This window comes from Hypoxylon fragiforme (genome assembly GCF_022984875.1).
Source record: "Hypoxylon fragiforme strain CBS 206.31 chromosome Unknown GGS25scaffold_1, whole genome shotgun sequence".
NCBI lineage: Eukaryota > Fungi > Ascomycota > Sordariomycetes > Xylariales > Hypoxylaceae > Hypoxylon > Hypoxylon fragiforme.
Genome location: NW_026054756.1, coordinates 1,839,132 through 1,854,317, shown reverse-complemented (window position 1 = coordinate 1,854,317; position 15,186 = coordinate 1,839,132). Strand labels below are relative to the sequence as shown.

General features: G+C 47.0%; 3 protein-coding genes across 3 annotated transcripts; 2 read left to right on the top strand and 1 right to left on the bottom strand.

The window, feature by feature from the left end:
- Nucleotides 1–551: 551 nt before the first annotated feature.
- On the top strand, nucleotides 552–1,550 carry GGS25DRAFT_516838 (uncharacterized protein; the record flags this gene model as incomplete). The annotated part of the gene is made up of 2 exons (XM_049263280.1): nucleotides 552–558; nucleotides 889–1,550. The coding sequence occupies 2 exons, from the start codon at nucleotides 552–554 to the stop codon at nucleotides 1,548–1,550; spliced, it is 669 nt and encodes a 222-aa protein (XP_049121318.1).
- A 7,689-nt stretch (nucleotides 1,551–9,239) lies between these two features.
- On the top strand, nucleotides 9,240–11,322 carry GGS25DRAFT_28324 (uncharacterized protein). The gene has a single exon (XM_049257486.1). It carries the CDS (start codon nucleotides 9,654–9,656, stop codon nucleotides 11,112–11,114), a length of 1,461 nt encoding a protein of 486 aa, XP_049121317.1. The 5' UTR covers nucleotides 9,240–9,653; the 3' UTR covers nucleotides 11,115–11,322.
- Nucleotides 11,323–11,747: 425 nt separating this feature from the next.
- GGS25DRAFT_469883 (calcium/calmodulin-dependent protein kinase 1) lies at nucleotides 11,748–14,257 on the bottom strand. Its single transcript, XM_049259183.1, has 4 exons — nucleotides 13,564–14,257; nucleotides 13,348–13,504; nucleotides 12,907–13,292; nucleotides 11,748–12,846 (listed from the first exon to the last, which is right to left on the bottom strand). The coding sequence occupies exons 1-4, from the start codon at nucleotides 13,813–13,815 to the stop codon at nucleotides 12,445–12,447; spliced, it is 1,197 nt and encodes a 398-aa protein (XP_049121316.1). The 5' UTR covers nucleotides 13,816–14,257; the 3' UTR covers nucleotides 11,748–12,444.
- Nucleotides 14,258–15,186: the final 929 nt, after the last annotated feature.

Sequence of the window (15,186 nt, the reverse complement as noted above, 5' to 3'; positions counted from 1 at the left end):
TGAGGAGTGCATGTGATAATGCATGCCCAGTACATGGCAATTAATTGAAGAGCATTTAGTTGCGCTTAGGAGGGCAAGGGAAGAAGCAAAAGGGGGCTCAATGTTTATTATGGTAACCCTCTAGTTAGAGGTGTTAGGTATTAGGTATTGGGTATTAGGTAGATATTGAAGGTGAGAGATGAAGACGGGCAAGATTTTGAAACCCCTTTTACGGGTGAAACGTGATGTGGTTCGGATTGGGATACATACTGTTTGATGTATGTAGGTAGGTAACCTAGGTATGTACCCAGTAAGGCCAGTAAGGCCAGTAAGGGTTGGTCAGTCATAATTAGGTAATTACCTGGGCAACTAGGTAGGTAGGTAGTTACTGGATTTATCGAGTTCAATGTTGCTTTCCATTCTACAATATCTACATACAATCAGTCACAGTCACAGTCACAGTCACAACGGTAAAAAAGGGATCAGAATAGTAGCTACTAGGCTAGCTACATAGTACCCAAGGTCACATACATTTGGTACAGCTAGCTAGGTGTTCTTGGATAGCTTATAGAATGGCGTGTAAGTTCTTTAATCATATTGTTTATATTGTTTCCTCTTTCTCTCTCTGGCTCTCAAGCTCTCAAGCTCCTAAGCTCCTCGTACCCCTCCCCTCCTATATCATTCCCGCAGTATATACTGTATTTTCTTGCCTATCCGCCTACTTACCCCCTCATCTCTAAAATAATGGAGAGGGAGGGGGGGGGGGGGGGATGAGAGAATAAAAATGAGTAAGAAGGAAAATGATACCTGCCTACCTATAATAGCAAAAGAAAACCCCTACAGAATTCAAAGGTTGAGTTTACCCCCTAACTAACCCCCACGCCCACTTGGGCACTCCGCACACATTAGTCTTTACCGGCACCACCCGTCTGCGCAACGTGTCGCCCATCCCCTCGTCACCATCAAGCCCCGTCGTCACCAAAGAAGCCGCCGTCGCCGTCCTCCACGACCACGCCTTCTTCCTCCGCTGCGAGCCCGCCTACATGTCGCACCGCGCCCTGCCCTCCCCGCCCGACGCGTCCAACGTCGACCCCGCCACCGCCCGCCTCGCGTACCGGCTCCCCCCCGGCATCGAACCGGTGGCGGGAAGCGCGCCCGCGGTCAAGCTGTACGAGGTCGTCGACCACGTGCCGAGCCCCGTGTGGAGCTCGAGCGTCGTGAGCAGGGAGGAGTTCGTCGACCTCGCGGACGGCGTGTGGGTGCGGATCAGGGCGCCGCTCGCGATCGTGATGGAGAATCGCTGGTCCGTCAGGGAGAGGGTGGTCGAGGACGAGGAGTGGTGGGAGGGGAAGGAAGGCCCCGGGCTGGAATTGGTGGAGGATGTGGAGATTGTTTGCTCGAAGTTATTGTTGGGGATTGTGAGGGGCCAGGTGGAGGGGAATTGGAGGGATATTCACGGGAGGATTGTGGCGAGGATGGTGGAGGGTGGGAAGAAGGAGGGGGGTGAGAGGAAGGAGGTGGGAGAGGGGGCGGGAGAGGGGGCGGGAGAGGGGGCGGGAGAGGGGGAGTGAGTGGTGATTTGGGTCGAGAGTTCGTTTAGGAGTATATAGGTGGTGATGGGCGCGCACTTGAGGAGATACATATGGCACTTAGATACCTGCCTTGTAGGTAGGCAGTCATACATAGACAAGTCGTGGGCGAGATTAAGAATATACATGCATTACAACTACCTTCGTCTGGAACTATACACTACGAGTATCTTAGAGCGATCTTGGAGAGGGCAGTTGCATAGGTAGGTAGGCATATTAGGTTTGTATAGAGTAGCTAGGTAGGTATATAATCCGACTCGAGGCCTTTGCATAAGGTGATGGTATATTACTTTCTTTTATGGCTATAGCAATGTGTATCACAACGGTTTAGCCAAGCTTGTGACACTACCTCATAATACGACCACGCGTACCTACCTAGATAAACTCATAGGTAAACCTATAGAGGAAAACGTATTCGTAATCCGATGTTGTCACGCATTCCGCAAGTGTCCACGGAAAAGCTGTCTGTCTATCTCTGGATACCGATGACCTCGTGTAGCTTCTTCTAAGGGTGCCATTGGTAGCGTGGGGTGTAACCTACGAGTCTGCTGCCATGATCTGGCAGGATTAAAATCCCCGAGTCGGGATTCTTGGCCCGCGTGAATACTACGGTGCCTTATGTGTAGTTATCAAGAGGTAGGTAGGCATCGTTCGCTCGGGGAGGTCGAGTCTCGGATTTGTGACGACGAGGATGGCTTTCGGTTGGAGTTATGTTGGTAGCAGCTCTTTGGGAACTTTGAAGCGGTGAAGGCTTGCGCGCTGTTGTTAGGTTGGTTGGTTGGCTGGCTGGTTGGCTGGTTGGCTGGCTGGCTGTCACGAAGGAGCAAAATTGTTATTTGAACTCGACCGTACTTGCTTATTATTTAGGTAGCAAGCTACTTACTCACTGATGATCCAGCGGGCAGTGATATACTTTAGCATTGTTATCACGTCTCACCCCTATCCAAAGGTCACCTCGACCTGTATACAGTACCTACCGAAGATGCCTACCCAAAATACCTACCCAGGTAGTTAAAGTGATTTCTGCACCGAATCGTAGATCTAAACACCTAGAAATGCAGCTTCGTGTCTTTATGACACCATCGCTCCTCAACAAGTATATATACCTATGATACATCTATACCCGAACTCGCCTCCTCGTTTCTTCGCATTCCTGCCTTTGAATAGGGGTCGATAGCCACAGCCAACGGCCAACGTACCGGTAGCTCGGATCGGGATCCTGGCCGTTGGACAAAGCGTCTCGGGCACAATACGTAACGAGGACGCTTTGACTGGGCGAGTGCAGCTAGTCAAGCTATGGTAATCCCCAGACTTCACAAGCGAACCGACGTCCAGGAAGGAAGGAAGGAGGGTTTGATCTAGATGGGACGGACAGAGTCCATGGGTAGGCAGGGAGCGGCGCGGTGCGGTGCGGTGCAGGTGCAGGCGCAGGTGCAGTGTGAGATCGCCAGGCACTGGATCGCATAGTACAGTAGATCCCAAGGCTTGGGGTTTTCGACCTCGGTGTCACGGACCTATATTGTAGGAGGGATTTAATATATGTAGGTATTGATTTAGGTATCTAGTGTCTACGCGAGGTTCTCTTTGGATGGTGGTATCGTGGACCTTGCTGATAACTGTTTCTACTAAGGCAAGGCACACCCGCCCCTTGGCTACCTGGGTATAGTGACCTGGTACCCAGGCAGTTATAGCAAGCAGGGAGCGATGAGGAGCTGCATAATCGGGCGCCGTAGGGTTAGGAGGTATGTAGGTAGGTATGTATTGTACAATTCGATGACGCGCGTGTCTTTATCTCATCGACTTCCCCTGATGTGAACATTAGTATGGAACTAGCTAGTCTACCCTTTAAGGAATTCAACTCGTAGCTAGGTATACTTGAGATGCTACTTGTTGCTTGCGAGGGCTTCGCTAACAAGATGCCAGGCTACAAACCACGGTGCTAAATCAACACCTCGATACGATAGGAACATGAGAACCGATACTATACACCAAGCACCAAATTCAACATACAGGTTTGTGGGTGAAGCACTTACACCCCGTGATATAGTTTAGTCAAGCCTGTTTAAGATATAACTTAGTCTCTAGTAGCTGTCCTCACATGTAACGTTGTTAAGCATAACTTAAGACTATGTGGAATTTTTGCATCAGGGTCCTGTCCTAGGTATGATGATCTCTAGGGTTTTGACAGAATCTAGACTGCTCCATCCACGATACCCTACTAGAGGCCATCCCATGTGACTTTGGCAGGACAGGGCAGGGCAGGGCAGGGCAGAGCACGGGGCCCGGAGTACTGCGCGGGACTTGATCTACGTGCCTCTTACGCAACAAACACGGCTATCTGCCTTCCCGCTTGTCAGGCGTAGGGGAGGGGGGAGTCCCTGGAGACGTACATAATAACGGCATGCACGTCTTCCTTCTCGCAGTAGCCCATATCTTGTGTGCGTGTCTCCACGACGATCATGTTTCTTGCGACATTTTTTTCTAAAGAGCGACACAGGCAACAGGTTTTGGCCAAGTTATATTACATGATAATACATGATAATACACTGTACCTAGACAAATGATGCTCGTGTGGGAAGGAATCCGCACACACCGGTCCGTGCGCGGATGTAAGAAGTCGGCCGGCTTCCAGGTTGATGCATTCCCGGCCGTCCTGTCTCGCAACTAACGGTGCGGGCGCGGGCGAGGTACTAACTCGAAGCGTCTTAATGGGAAGCGTTCAAGTTTATGTGTAGTAAAAAGCCAAGCCTACTAGGTCAGTTTGAAAGCCATTGACTGTCCCCCCCCCTCCCCTTCCTCCCCCCCTCAACTCCAAAGACTTGCACAACCTACATATGTGTGTGCCTGGGTTAAGATTTAAGGAGATAGTTGAGCTTTCGAAACAGTTGCCCTGCCTTGAATGAGAAAGAATTCTTGCTTATCCCCGGGTGACGAGAAAGCAAGAAGTCTGTGAATTGATAAGACGCGGGGAAGCAACTATTTAGTGTATGTAGGTATGGAGGCATGTGTAGGCATGGAGGCATGGAGGCATGGAGGCATGGAGGCATGTAATAGTAAATGCTGTGCATGGAATCCAGGTGGCGATTTTCATACCTACATATTTATTGTCTAGGTAGGTGTTGTATTGAATTGCACAATACATGATGTGAGAGTAATAGCTAGCGAGGTGCGCGGCATTTCCACGAATAGGGGCACTCATAGCGTTCATGGATGGTGACATGACACGGCCCCACTGGCAGGATTACTTAAATTTCCGATTCGGCCAATTTTACTATGATAGTCGTTAGTAACAGAGGTAACAGAGTAAGGTAAGAGGTAGGTAGTGATGTCAAAGGTTGTCGGAACAGATGTGATACCTAACCTATTATATGCCGTCAACACTCTAGTTTTATGTTTCAAACCCTACGGCCTGCTCTACTACGTAGAGTCTGACTAGGAGATGCCGCATGGGGATGTCTTCCAGCATATAGTGTCATGTATGTGGTGTTTAGTACATAGTATCAGTGTTAACCTCTGAAAGGTTCCCAACTCGTCATAGCGGTCTACTATTAGTGGTATAATGTCCGTTTTAAACATGAATAGTGCGTGGAAATATTCCGGCACTCCACTTGCGATGGTAAAATAGCGGAAAGTCTTGACTTAAAGTGGACTTGCGCCGGTATTGTCAAAATCGAAGTCGTAGCCGAGGAAAAGACGAGGCACTAGGGCTGCGAACTGTTTATCGGGCAGTAATCTTACATGAAGTACTATCCATGGATGTATGTATGTACGATCCATAATCTACGAGACCTTCTTATTGGTGTAATCGGGCACCTTGTGTCGTAAAAAAACAAACAGATCATCGCCTGCCCTTACATAGTACAATAACTTCCCCGCCGTTTGTCGTTTTCGTGATGTGATTAAGCAACGGGGGTTTGCAGACTGAATATGCAAGTTGAATATGCAAGTTGACATCCAACGCTAGTAAAATTTTCTGCCTCTCTTACGTCAAGGGTTTTTCTTTGGATATAAGAACGAAGTCTTGGCTCTCTCTTGTCGGTATTTTGTTGTTATCCAGCTTCCAAGTTTAGTTCTTGGTCAAGTGATCACGACAATGGCGGTAAATCAACCCATACCTACACAGCAAACATCTCTATATAAACGCGTCAGCAGACGGTTTAGGAGACAACGTGCAGGTCAAGCGCAAGATCCGACATATTGGTGATGTATTGCCATCGACAATGGTGGACCGGACTGTTATCGTGGGGGTAGGGGATGTGATCTGGAGTCTGGACTTTGGTAATGAAGTTACGACGACATCGCCAAGACTACCTACCTACGACATCCTACCCCGCATGCCATCTGAGGCCATACACACAGATGAGCTATATAGTTGAGTTTCTTGAGTTTCCTGGTATGTACTGATATATAACAGTGCAGATGAAGCAGGAGTGGGTATGCTTGTCGATATGTATGTAGGTTCCCATGCCACATGGATTGGAGCAAGATGTTGAAAATCTTGAACACTAGGGTCCTCTTCCCCGGCTGGGTACCTAGTAGTACGGACAGGCCACGCGGGAAACCCCCGCCCCTCTCGTCAGTGCTCACAGGGCGACAAGCAGGTACTAGGTTAGGTAGACTTTGAAACATTCAGGGCTGAACTGCCGTGTTGAAGCATTTCAAGCATCCCAAGCATCCCAAGCATCCCAAGCATTTCAACTACAGCAACGGGTACAGCGATGGGCATGTTTCCGGAGAGAAAGAAAGTTTCCAGAAATAGCGTATCATTGCAGGAGCCCTTGCAGAACAACCTAGAAAGGTTTCAATATTGTCCTGATTAGGGGGAGCGTAAGGGAGAAGGCTAACTACATATGTATGCACGTACATAATATGTAGGTATGCTACTACCGTGTGCTATGTTAGCTGATAAGTACATATATAAAAGTATTATGTAATACCTACTATGCATGTAGTAGTCGAACTGCAGGAAGGTCGGTGTCTATTACATAGGTGCCCTAATAGGTAGGTATGTAGATATTTACGTACGTATGTAAATACTCCGATGCCAATATTTTATGATTGTTTGTTCCATACATATGCATGGTAATACTGCATATCTGATATATATAACTATGTGTTACATATAATATAGAGCTCATAATATATATGTAGTAACTATTGGTAGTATTCCTACTTTGTGTGGCAGCGTAGTCGACGATAAGATAGGAGTAATTGTACGATGTAGGTACGGCGTAGGACTTCAATGTTGACGAAATAAAAAAGAAATGGAGAAAGAAAACCGGTTGGAGATGAAATAATAATACCGTTGACCTAGGGTAGAGTAGCTAGGGTAGAGTCGGTAGACGACTGGGCAGTACCTGAATTTACTTAAGGGTTCATTGAACTCCAGGGCAGTTTGGTGGCTGTTTTCAGTGTTTTGACTGTCAAGACTGCTTAGGCTTAGGCTTAGGTACTACATATGTAGGCGTCTTATCCTAGCCTAGTGCTCGGTAGTTTTTGGTCAATTTGCTGCCAATTTGCTGCAAGCGCGCTGCAGTTGTTCCACGAGCAGAAGAGCAGAAGAGCAGAAGAGCAGAATGAGCTACGCAGGGGCTAAAGGGGAGAACTACCTCAAAGTTGGACTAGTGTAGGACCCTACCTACCTAATTCCTTGTCGACTGCCCAATCGTTTTCCATCATCTCCCTGTCACTATCCCTGTTCCCCTAGGTATTTATCCCTGCCACCTAGGATTTTCTGCAAGGGGAATTGACAACCTCTACCATAATACCACCCATCTTGGCCAGGTCCAGGAATCAAGACAAGGATGGAACGGACCCAGCCACTTCAACTTCTGCCGACCGTGCGGCCCGCCACTTCTTGCCTCACTTCACTTTTGTGCTTGCCCAATTCCTTCAATTCTCTCTTTCCCTTGAGGTTTCCAGATAGTGATTCAGATAACTAACTAGTGATAACTAATTATTATCTTTCTTTCTTTCTTTCTCTCTGTCTTTCTCAATGTTCCTCTCTTATCCAAATCCCACTCTCCTACAAACTTCATCCCGCATGCGCATGTGCATTTCCTTTCCTACCTAGTATCTAGTATATTACATGTACGCACTAAGTACATACCCTACTTTCCCTCCCTGGTTCAAAACTTCATATGTTAAACCCTTGTTACTTTTCCAACCTGCGCTCGGATCTCAACTGTTTCTGTTACTACAATCACTTGGTTCGTCGTGAACTCCGTCGTCAACTCCGTTGTATCGTCGTACTGTTATGCAACATTGTAAACTCCATCACTCCAGCCCTTTAGGAGAATGGGCCTCCAGCCTTTTACTGCGCTGTATTGATGTAATACATCACATCGTAGGGTAAAGTACATGAGTATGAGCGGCAGAGTGCAAGAAATTAGAATTGCAAGCCGAGTCACGACATCTGGAGAACGCCATCTTGTCTAAAAGGGCAAGGTCTAGGATGCGAACTACACTATACCACACGTGTATGTATCGTATCTAGTATCTAGTGTAGTCGTATATACTACTAGGTACTGCATATCATTACCCCATCTTGGTTTGAACTTGTCAAAAATCTCGTTTGCCGGGTATTTGCTATCCACATACAGTCCACATACAGTCCACATGCAGTCCACATGCAGTCTCTAAACTCATTAGTACTAGGTACTAGGTTACTAGATAGCTTCTCGCTATACTAGCCCTCCGAAAGCTGCCCGGGATTGCTGATGCTATTCCAGTGTCGATCACTTTTCTCTCATACAATACCTTGATCCTAAGATTGATGAAGGTCCTAGGTACATACCTAGTAGGTGGTAAATCCACACAATCTAGGGTTCGCTTGAGCGTCTGCCCGTCTTTCTTGACGAGATGCCTGCATCTATGTATGCTTTGACCTCACTCGAAGCAAATTTACTCATTGGCAGTACCCCAGACCAAAATGGGACCTACATATGTAGGAAATTGTAACATTAATAGACACTACTATCCCGTTCCCATTTCCCATTGCCTCTTATCTCTTTGAAACGATCAAAATGCTGTTTGCTGATTGACTCGTATCGTGAGTCTCTTTTCGCTTCTAACAGTAATTACTGACAGCAGCCACAGCAGCAGCAGCAGCAACAACAACAGCAACAACATCAACAACTGCTGCGTTAACAGGGTGCACCCCTTGCTTCCTGTCATTAAAGCTTGTTCTTTTTTTTTTAAACATACTTTTGTACAGTACGTAAACTTGGGGGCGTTGACTTTGATCCGTGTCGTCATCTTAAAATCTAGAGTTCGGCTTTCCCAACCTGCACCGACGACTTTGACAAGGCGAACTTGTTTGTTTCACATCTCCCAGCCCACTACGGGCTTGCCAATAATTTTATCGCCCAGCCGCCTTACCACGGTACACACAAAGGACTAGAACGAGGACGAGGACGAGGGACCAATAGCTGAAAGTGCTTCAATATAATCCATTCGACCTCCTCGACTTCTCACTACACGACTTCGGAGGATATTCAGCATCGTGTTTCAAGGCCCGAGAACTGACCAGAACGAAGAAAACCGTGGGCCTATATCTAATTCTAGACTCCCGGTCCATACTTTCTCGTGCTTCAGCTGAGCCCCAAAGTCCGTCTGAGTTTACTCGGAATTACTTGACTGCGTACAGTTGAAACTCAGGGGTATATCCAAGGAACATAGCCTAAGGCCACCCGATATTACGAAAATTGGTGCTCATTCTAGCCCAGGGCCTGGATTCTCGCTCGTCATACTTGAATACTGGCCATCAGGAATTGGTCTCAAATACCATCAGCTTTATTTGACTCTGTTCGACATTTACGCGCAATCAACTTGCCACCCATTGTATGACTCTTCAATGAATACTCGGTATATTCCTGCTTATTACACGAACAATCGGGGGCCTGCATAATCGGTCAGGTCTACCACTACAACGGTTCAGCTGCTGTCTCAACGCCGGGTTAATATCAGGTGACGGCGTGCGACGGTATATGGGTATATTCTCATACATCTCACCACGTGGATCTCCCGAACTCGAAACGGCAACTTATTACAACATCACAGCTATTATAACTTATAAGAGCAAACATGAGTGGGCTCATACCATTATTACTCCCGGCTTCTGCGGGTAGTAAATACAGCTTCGGATCTTCACCTCCTGAGATGGGTAGGAGGGCATCACTTGCAACTCTTTCCCTGCACTCATCTCCACCTCAGTCGCTGGTCCATCGCCGGCAACAGTCCTTGCCAACTATCAGGACATCGAACGTTGGCACCTTCTCCCCGCCGACTTCAATCCCAACCATCCCGTCCACCTCTGTAGAGTGGAAGAAGGCTGTAGACGAGGTAAAGCGCAAATATCTTAACCGCAAATACCGAGCATGCTCGGCAAGGTGTTGTGAGATTTTAGATAACGTTAAGGATACCTCTACAGTCGAGCCTGTCTACCTAATCTACATACACTTTTACGCTGCGTCCTCCTTCGAGCTATGTGCACGGCCTCTATCGTCTTCATCAACTTATCGCACAAGGCTTCTTCGGGATGCACAAACACATTATAACAAGGCTGAGGCATTGATTCAAAACACCGAGGAAGGCATGACGAGGAGGAAAAGATCCGGCTCGATAAGTTCTACTACTTCTAGTCCGCAATCCCCTGGTCTGTCGCCTAGTGTAAGATCATCAATATCAAGCACAACCTTGTCATCACCAAGAACGTCGGTGTGCTCAACCGATGATGGAAACTTATCGAAATCTATGCATAAGGCAGGAGTCAAGGCCAAGAAAAAGGTCTCATTTTCTGGCCTCAATGATCTAATCGAGTTCCAGCCTGAGCCATATATTCGCCCGGACAGCCCTACATTGGGATGGGAAGATGATTTCTTCCCCCAACAGTGCAACACCTCGATCCCGATTTTCCCTGTTCCGAAGAACAAGCCTATAATGTCGCTGCCAATGATGGGATCGGAAGAATCGCCTGAGCCTCAACCGGAAGTGACTGATCATGCCATCACCAAGGATCATCAGTCAGCAGCGGAAGAACCGAATCCTTCAGAGGACAAATTCGACCTCGACGCCTTTTTACAAACCCGATCGAGGAATAAAATCTCTGCGCAGCTTTCCGCCCTGCGGTCGCAAGTCTGCTTCCACCGCGATGGCATCGATGCTCTCCTTGCCGAACCCGAAGATGAACCGCCGGCAACGCCTGCTCTTCCGATAAACCTGGATATCTCAACACCCTCGACGCCTGTGGATTTCATTCCGCCCCGACTGATTCGCGCAAATACCTTACCCATCGAGGCTGAGTCAGATCCCGCAACGCCAGGAACACCGTCCAGCCTTCGGGGAAGCTTTGCCAGCTTACTAGGTCTCGACAGCCCTAGGGCGATTATCCGACCAGCTTCTGTAGCATCAAATGTGCGCTGCACGGACGAGGGCCTCAAGCAGCGAATCGAGCGCCTTCGTGCCGGAGGCTGGCAACGAAAGCGCTTCGATAACCGACGGTACGAAGCTCTACGGGAGCAAGTTCTCTGCGAACTGGGAGCGTGATCACCCACTCAGAGATTATAGTACTGTCGGCCCCCCTATTTTTTTTTCCTATGTACTTTTTGTTTCCCTTTGTTTGTAAATTTACGCCCGATCATGGTTTGCCTACCTACAAACCTGTGTATGAATTCATGGCATCTAGATACCTTTTAGGGAGGGGGGGAGAGAGACCCGGAGTCACGTATGGCACGTGACGGAACGGAGACTGTAAAACTGAACTTTGACATTGTTGTTGTTGTCGTTGTCGTTGTAACCAATATATATATATATACCTGACTATGAGGTCACCCAGAACGATGGAGGAGATGGATTGCGATGCGTTTATTATAACGTGAAACCAGAGAGAAGGAAGGAGAAGGAGAAGGAGAAGGAGAAAAGCGAAACATATTTGCGTATACCTACCTACCTACGTAAGGAGGATGACTCGGTGGTGCCTTTACTGTTTACCTACTACTGTTTTCAAAGCTGTGGAGGAGACGAAGGGATGTGTATTTGTGTACATGTATTTATGTATGTATGTATGTGTGTATATCACTTGTTACTCTTACGGGTCACTGATCCTCATATATATATGTAATATCCTTTCTATAATAAGATTCTTAGTCCTATTATAATATTATAATGACCGAGGAGTACCTAGTACCTACTGAAAGATGCACTGTTTTCTGTGACTAAGTATGTACTGTACGTACGTACCTACATACCTATAGGCAGGTATTTGTAATGAGAACTTGAAGAGCCAGCACCTTTTATTTGTCACCTCAGATCAATATATTGATTGTATTTCTACACTTAGGCGGAGGAGACACGGAGAGAGATAGAGAGACAGACATAGATTCTAGAGGAATAAATATCAAAGTGAAAAGCTCCATCCACACCCATAAACGCCTTACTACGTACATGTAGGTAGTGCATAGAGTAGCTCTATAGAGAAGCTACTTACCCCCTGGGTAGATGTGTAGGTACGTTTTCAAGATTGGTGACTCACGGAAGCAGAAACGAGGAAAAGGGGGTAGGGAGATCAGTTAAGGAGAAAACCAATAAGGATCCGAAAAGCCGCTGCACGAGCCTCCCCCCCTTTCCTCGAGCATAAATCGAGATGCTGGGGGCGAAGCGGACAAATAGCCCTCTCTCCAAAAGTTAACGAACTACTGGCTAGTTCTTGCTTCTTCTCCACCTCGGCTGTAGTATGCATTGCGACGAATCGATTGAGGATGACGCGAAACCAGAGTTTGTGTCCCAACTTTGGTGTCTTCCATTCAGGCTACTCTTCCCACGAATAAAGGGGTATCTCAATTGGGGCACCTTATTTCCATTTACAACCGCGTTTCTCCTAGCCGTGGAAACTCTTCCGCTTTGCTTCCTTTTCTACTTCTTCCTTGACCTTCAACGTTTGTTCCTGTTCCTTCATTTCACGGACTTTGGCGAGCACCACTTCACGGAAGATAGCGCCCTTCATGGCGCGTGTAAGCTTGGCTTTGCCAGTCTCCTCAATGGGCGATGCAGGTTTACCTGCGGGAGACTGGGCCTGGTCGGCCGCAGCTACAGAGTCGGCGGGGAAATCGGGGTTCTCCGGGTCGTCTTCTTGGATCTTGAGTGCTTCGATGCGGTTGGAAAGTTTGATAAGTTCGATGCCACGGCGTAACCGGGCCTTGGCCATGTAGGCTTTGATCTCCGGCAATAAATTGTGATCCGTGGCATTCTCACCACTCAGCCAGATGTGTTTGAGGGCTTGCTGTAGGGATATTAGTATATGTATAGATTGGAAAGTGAAATGGACATGCGCTACACATACCTCACTAGTCCATCGATCATCGGGATTCGCTTGTAGGAGGCGCATAATGAAGTCTTTCGCATCGTCACTGACATCCCTCCAGTACCGCTCATGGAACACTACCTTTCCATTACTACATTCGTCGATCAAATCCTGCAAGTTTTCGGACCGAAAAGGGGAATAACCGCAAAGTAGGGTATAAGTAATGACACCTAAAGACCACATGTCTACGGGTTTGCCGTGACCTTTTTTGAGCATAACCTCTGGTGCTGCGTAACCAAAAGAGCCTGCCATCGTGGTAAGAACTTCGTCCTTGGTATCAAGCATCTTTGCAATGCCAAAGTCTGCTAGGACTAAATCGGAATCGGCGGCTTTGCTCAGGTATAGGAGGTTCTCGGGTTTCAAATCTATAGGTAATTAACATCGTATTGTGACTGCAATAGAAAATCAGTTACCACTCACCTCTGTGTACTACATTTCGGTGATGGAGAAAGTTGACGGCGTCAAGGACCTGCTTGATGGTTTGCGAAGCGTCCTTCTCAGTAAATTTTCCCTGTTCGCAAATTCGGTCGAAGAGCTCACCGCCCGTGGCAAGCTGGGTGACGATGTACCACTTGTCCTATAGGTGTTGATCTTGGTCAGCTGGAATTACGACCAGGTAGAACTAGGGGGCATTACCCTCGACTCGAACCAGTCCACGAAGCGGACGATGTGCGGGTGCTTCAAGCGCTGAAGCATGTCCAATTCATCCCAGACCATTGTCTCGTTTCCTTTTACATTTTTCTTGAGGATGATCTTAATGGCAACCTTGCCACTGGGGCTATCTGCCTCGCGCACAATGCCATATGTACCGGCACCTAAGGTTCGACCAAATTTGTACTTTGATTTCTTCTCGTAGCTTTCCGGCTGGCCTCGAAGGCTACTAAACATAGCGTTGACTGGAGAGAAGATATCGTGGGTTAGTAAAATAAAGTGGTGTTTTCTATTTTATTTGAGTTGAAATAGCGTTCCACGCTTTGGCGAGTCCGAATTCAGGAACTGAAACAAGTGAGGAAACGGGATATAGAATCAATACTATGTATGTACGTATGTATGTATGATATGATCGATTTAGGGATGGCTGCTTGGAGGCGTCTTTTTTGTTTCTTTCCGAGAAAAAAAAAAGGGAAAGGGAGAGAGGGGGAAAGCCAATGGCTTCATAGGCATAAACAGCTATACCTAGTAGGTATACCTGGTGAGCAAGTATACCTGGTAGGTATAGCTTGTCTCAAGTTCTCTCAACTATCCTAGGTAGGTATCTAGCCTAGTATTATGTATATATGTAGTATAGCATTGAACATTGAACTTACAACTCATGGCGACGTGGGGTAAACCGCAGAAGCAAGGAATGGTGGGCGAGAATGAGGGGCTATGTTTCTTCTTTTCTTGGTTTTCTTGATTCGGTCGCCTACCAAGGCACGGGATTTCCGCCGGGGTTTCGTTAGATCGAAAATGAAATAAATCAAAAGAATATTAGAAGGTATCGATATCGATATCGATCAATATGCTTGCTTCAATGTTGTTCAAGGTTAAATAAAAAGACAAGGCTACCCTGGGTTTTAGGTAGTAACTCTGCAAGTATGTATGTATGCATGTACGTATGGAGGTTTAGGTATGAAGGAGGAAGGAAGATCCAGATGATTGAAATCGAGAGTTTAGGTTTCGAGATAAGAAATATCAACGATTCGTATCCAAAGAGAAAAGGCTATATTTAGCCTCAGCTGGCCCTGCTGCCCGTTCTTGTCGCTATCGCTAGTAGTTTTCGACAGGAAGAAATGATGATGACTATTCTATTAACCTGTAGGGAAGTTAGAAACAGGCAATGGTTTCGTTATGTACGTGAGAGTTGAATAGGTGTATTGGGCGTGAAAACGAGTTGATGGCTGTTGACGGTCGGCGGTACTTTCAAGATGTACATAACTATCATTCAATCATTGATTGATGTATGTATCATAACATTGAATGTGGTACGGTCAGGACTGCCAGGTACATATTATGTACTCATTACGCTGTAATATGCATGTATACATACCTGGGAGGTACGTAAGATGAGGGGTACGTATTTCGCTGTGTAGCTCCACGGTGGGTTTAATACATAGATGGATCCCTCCTTCGTATTATTACGGTATTTTATTAAGGCAGCTGGGCAGCATTGGATTTTGATCGGCCTAGCTTGAGTTCGGAGCGAAGAATCGTTTCGATGTTCTTTTCAAATACTGTTGTATAGGTATATAGGTAACTACTAGTAACAGTAGCTTTTGA

Coding starts and splice junctions, on each gene's coding strand:
- GGS25DRAFT_469883 (XM_049259183.1), bottom strand. CDS start 13,815: ATGTTTAGTAGCCTTCGAGGCCAGCCGGAAAGCTACGAGAAGAAATCA. Junction 13,505..13,563: donor TGGACTGGTTCGAGTCGAGG/GTAATGCCCCCT, acceptor CAACACCTATAG/GACAAGTGGTACATCGTCAC. Junction 12,847..12,906: donor ATGATCGATGGACTAGTGAG/GTATGTGTAGCG, acceptor ATATCCCTACAG/CAAGCCCTCAAACACATCTG.
- GGS25DRAFT_28324 (XM_049257486.1), top strand. CDS start 9,654: ATGAGTGGGCTCATACCATTATTACTCCCGGCTTCTGCGGGTAGTAAA.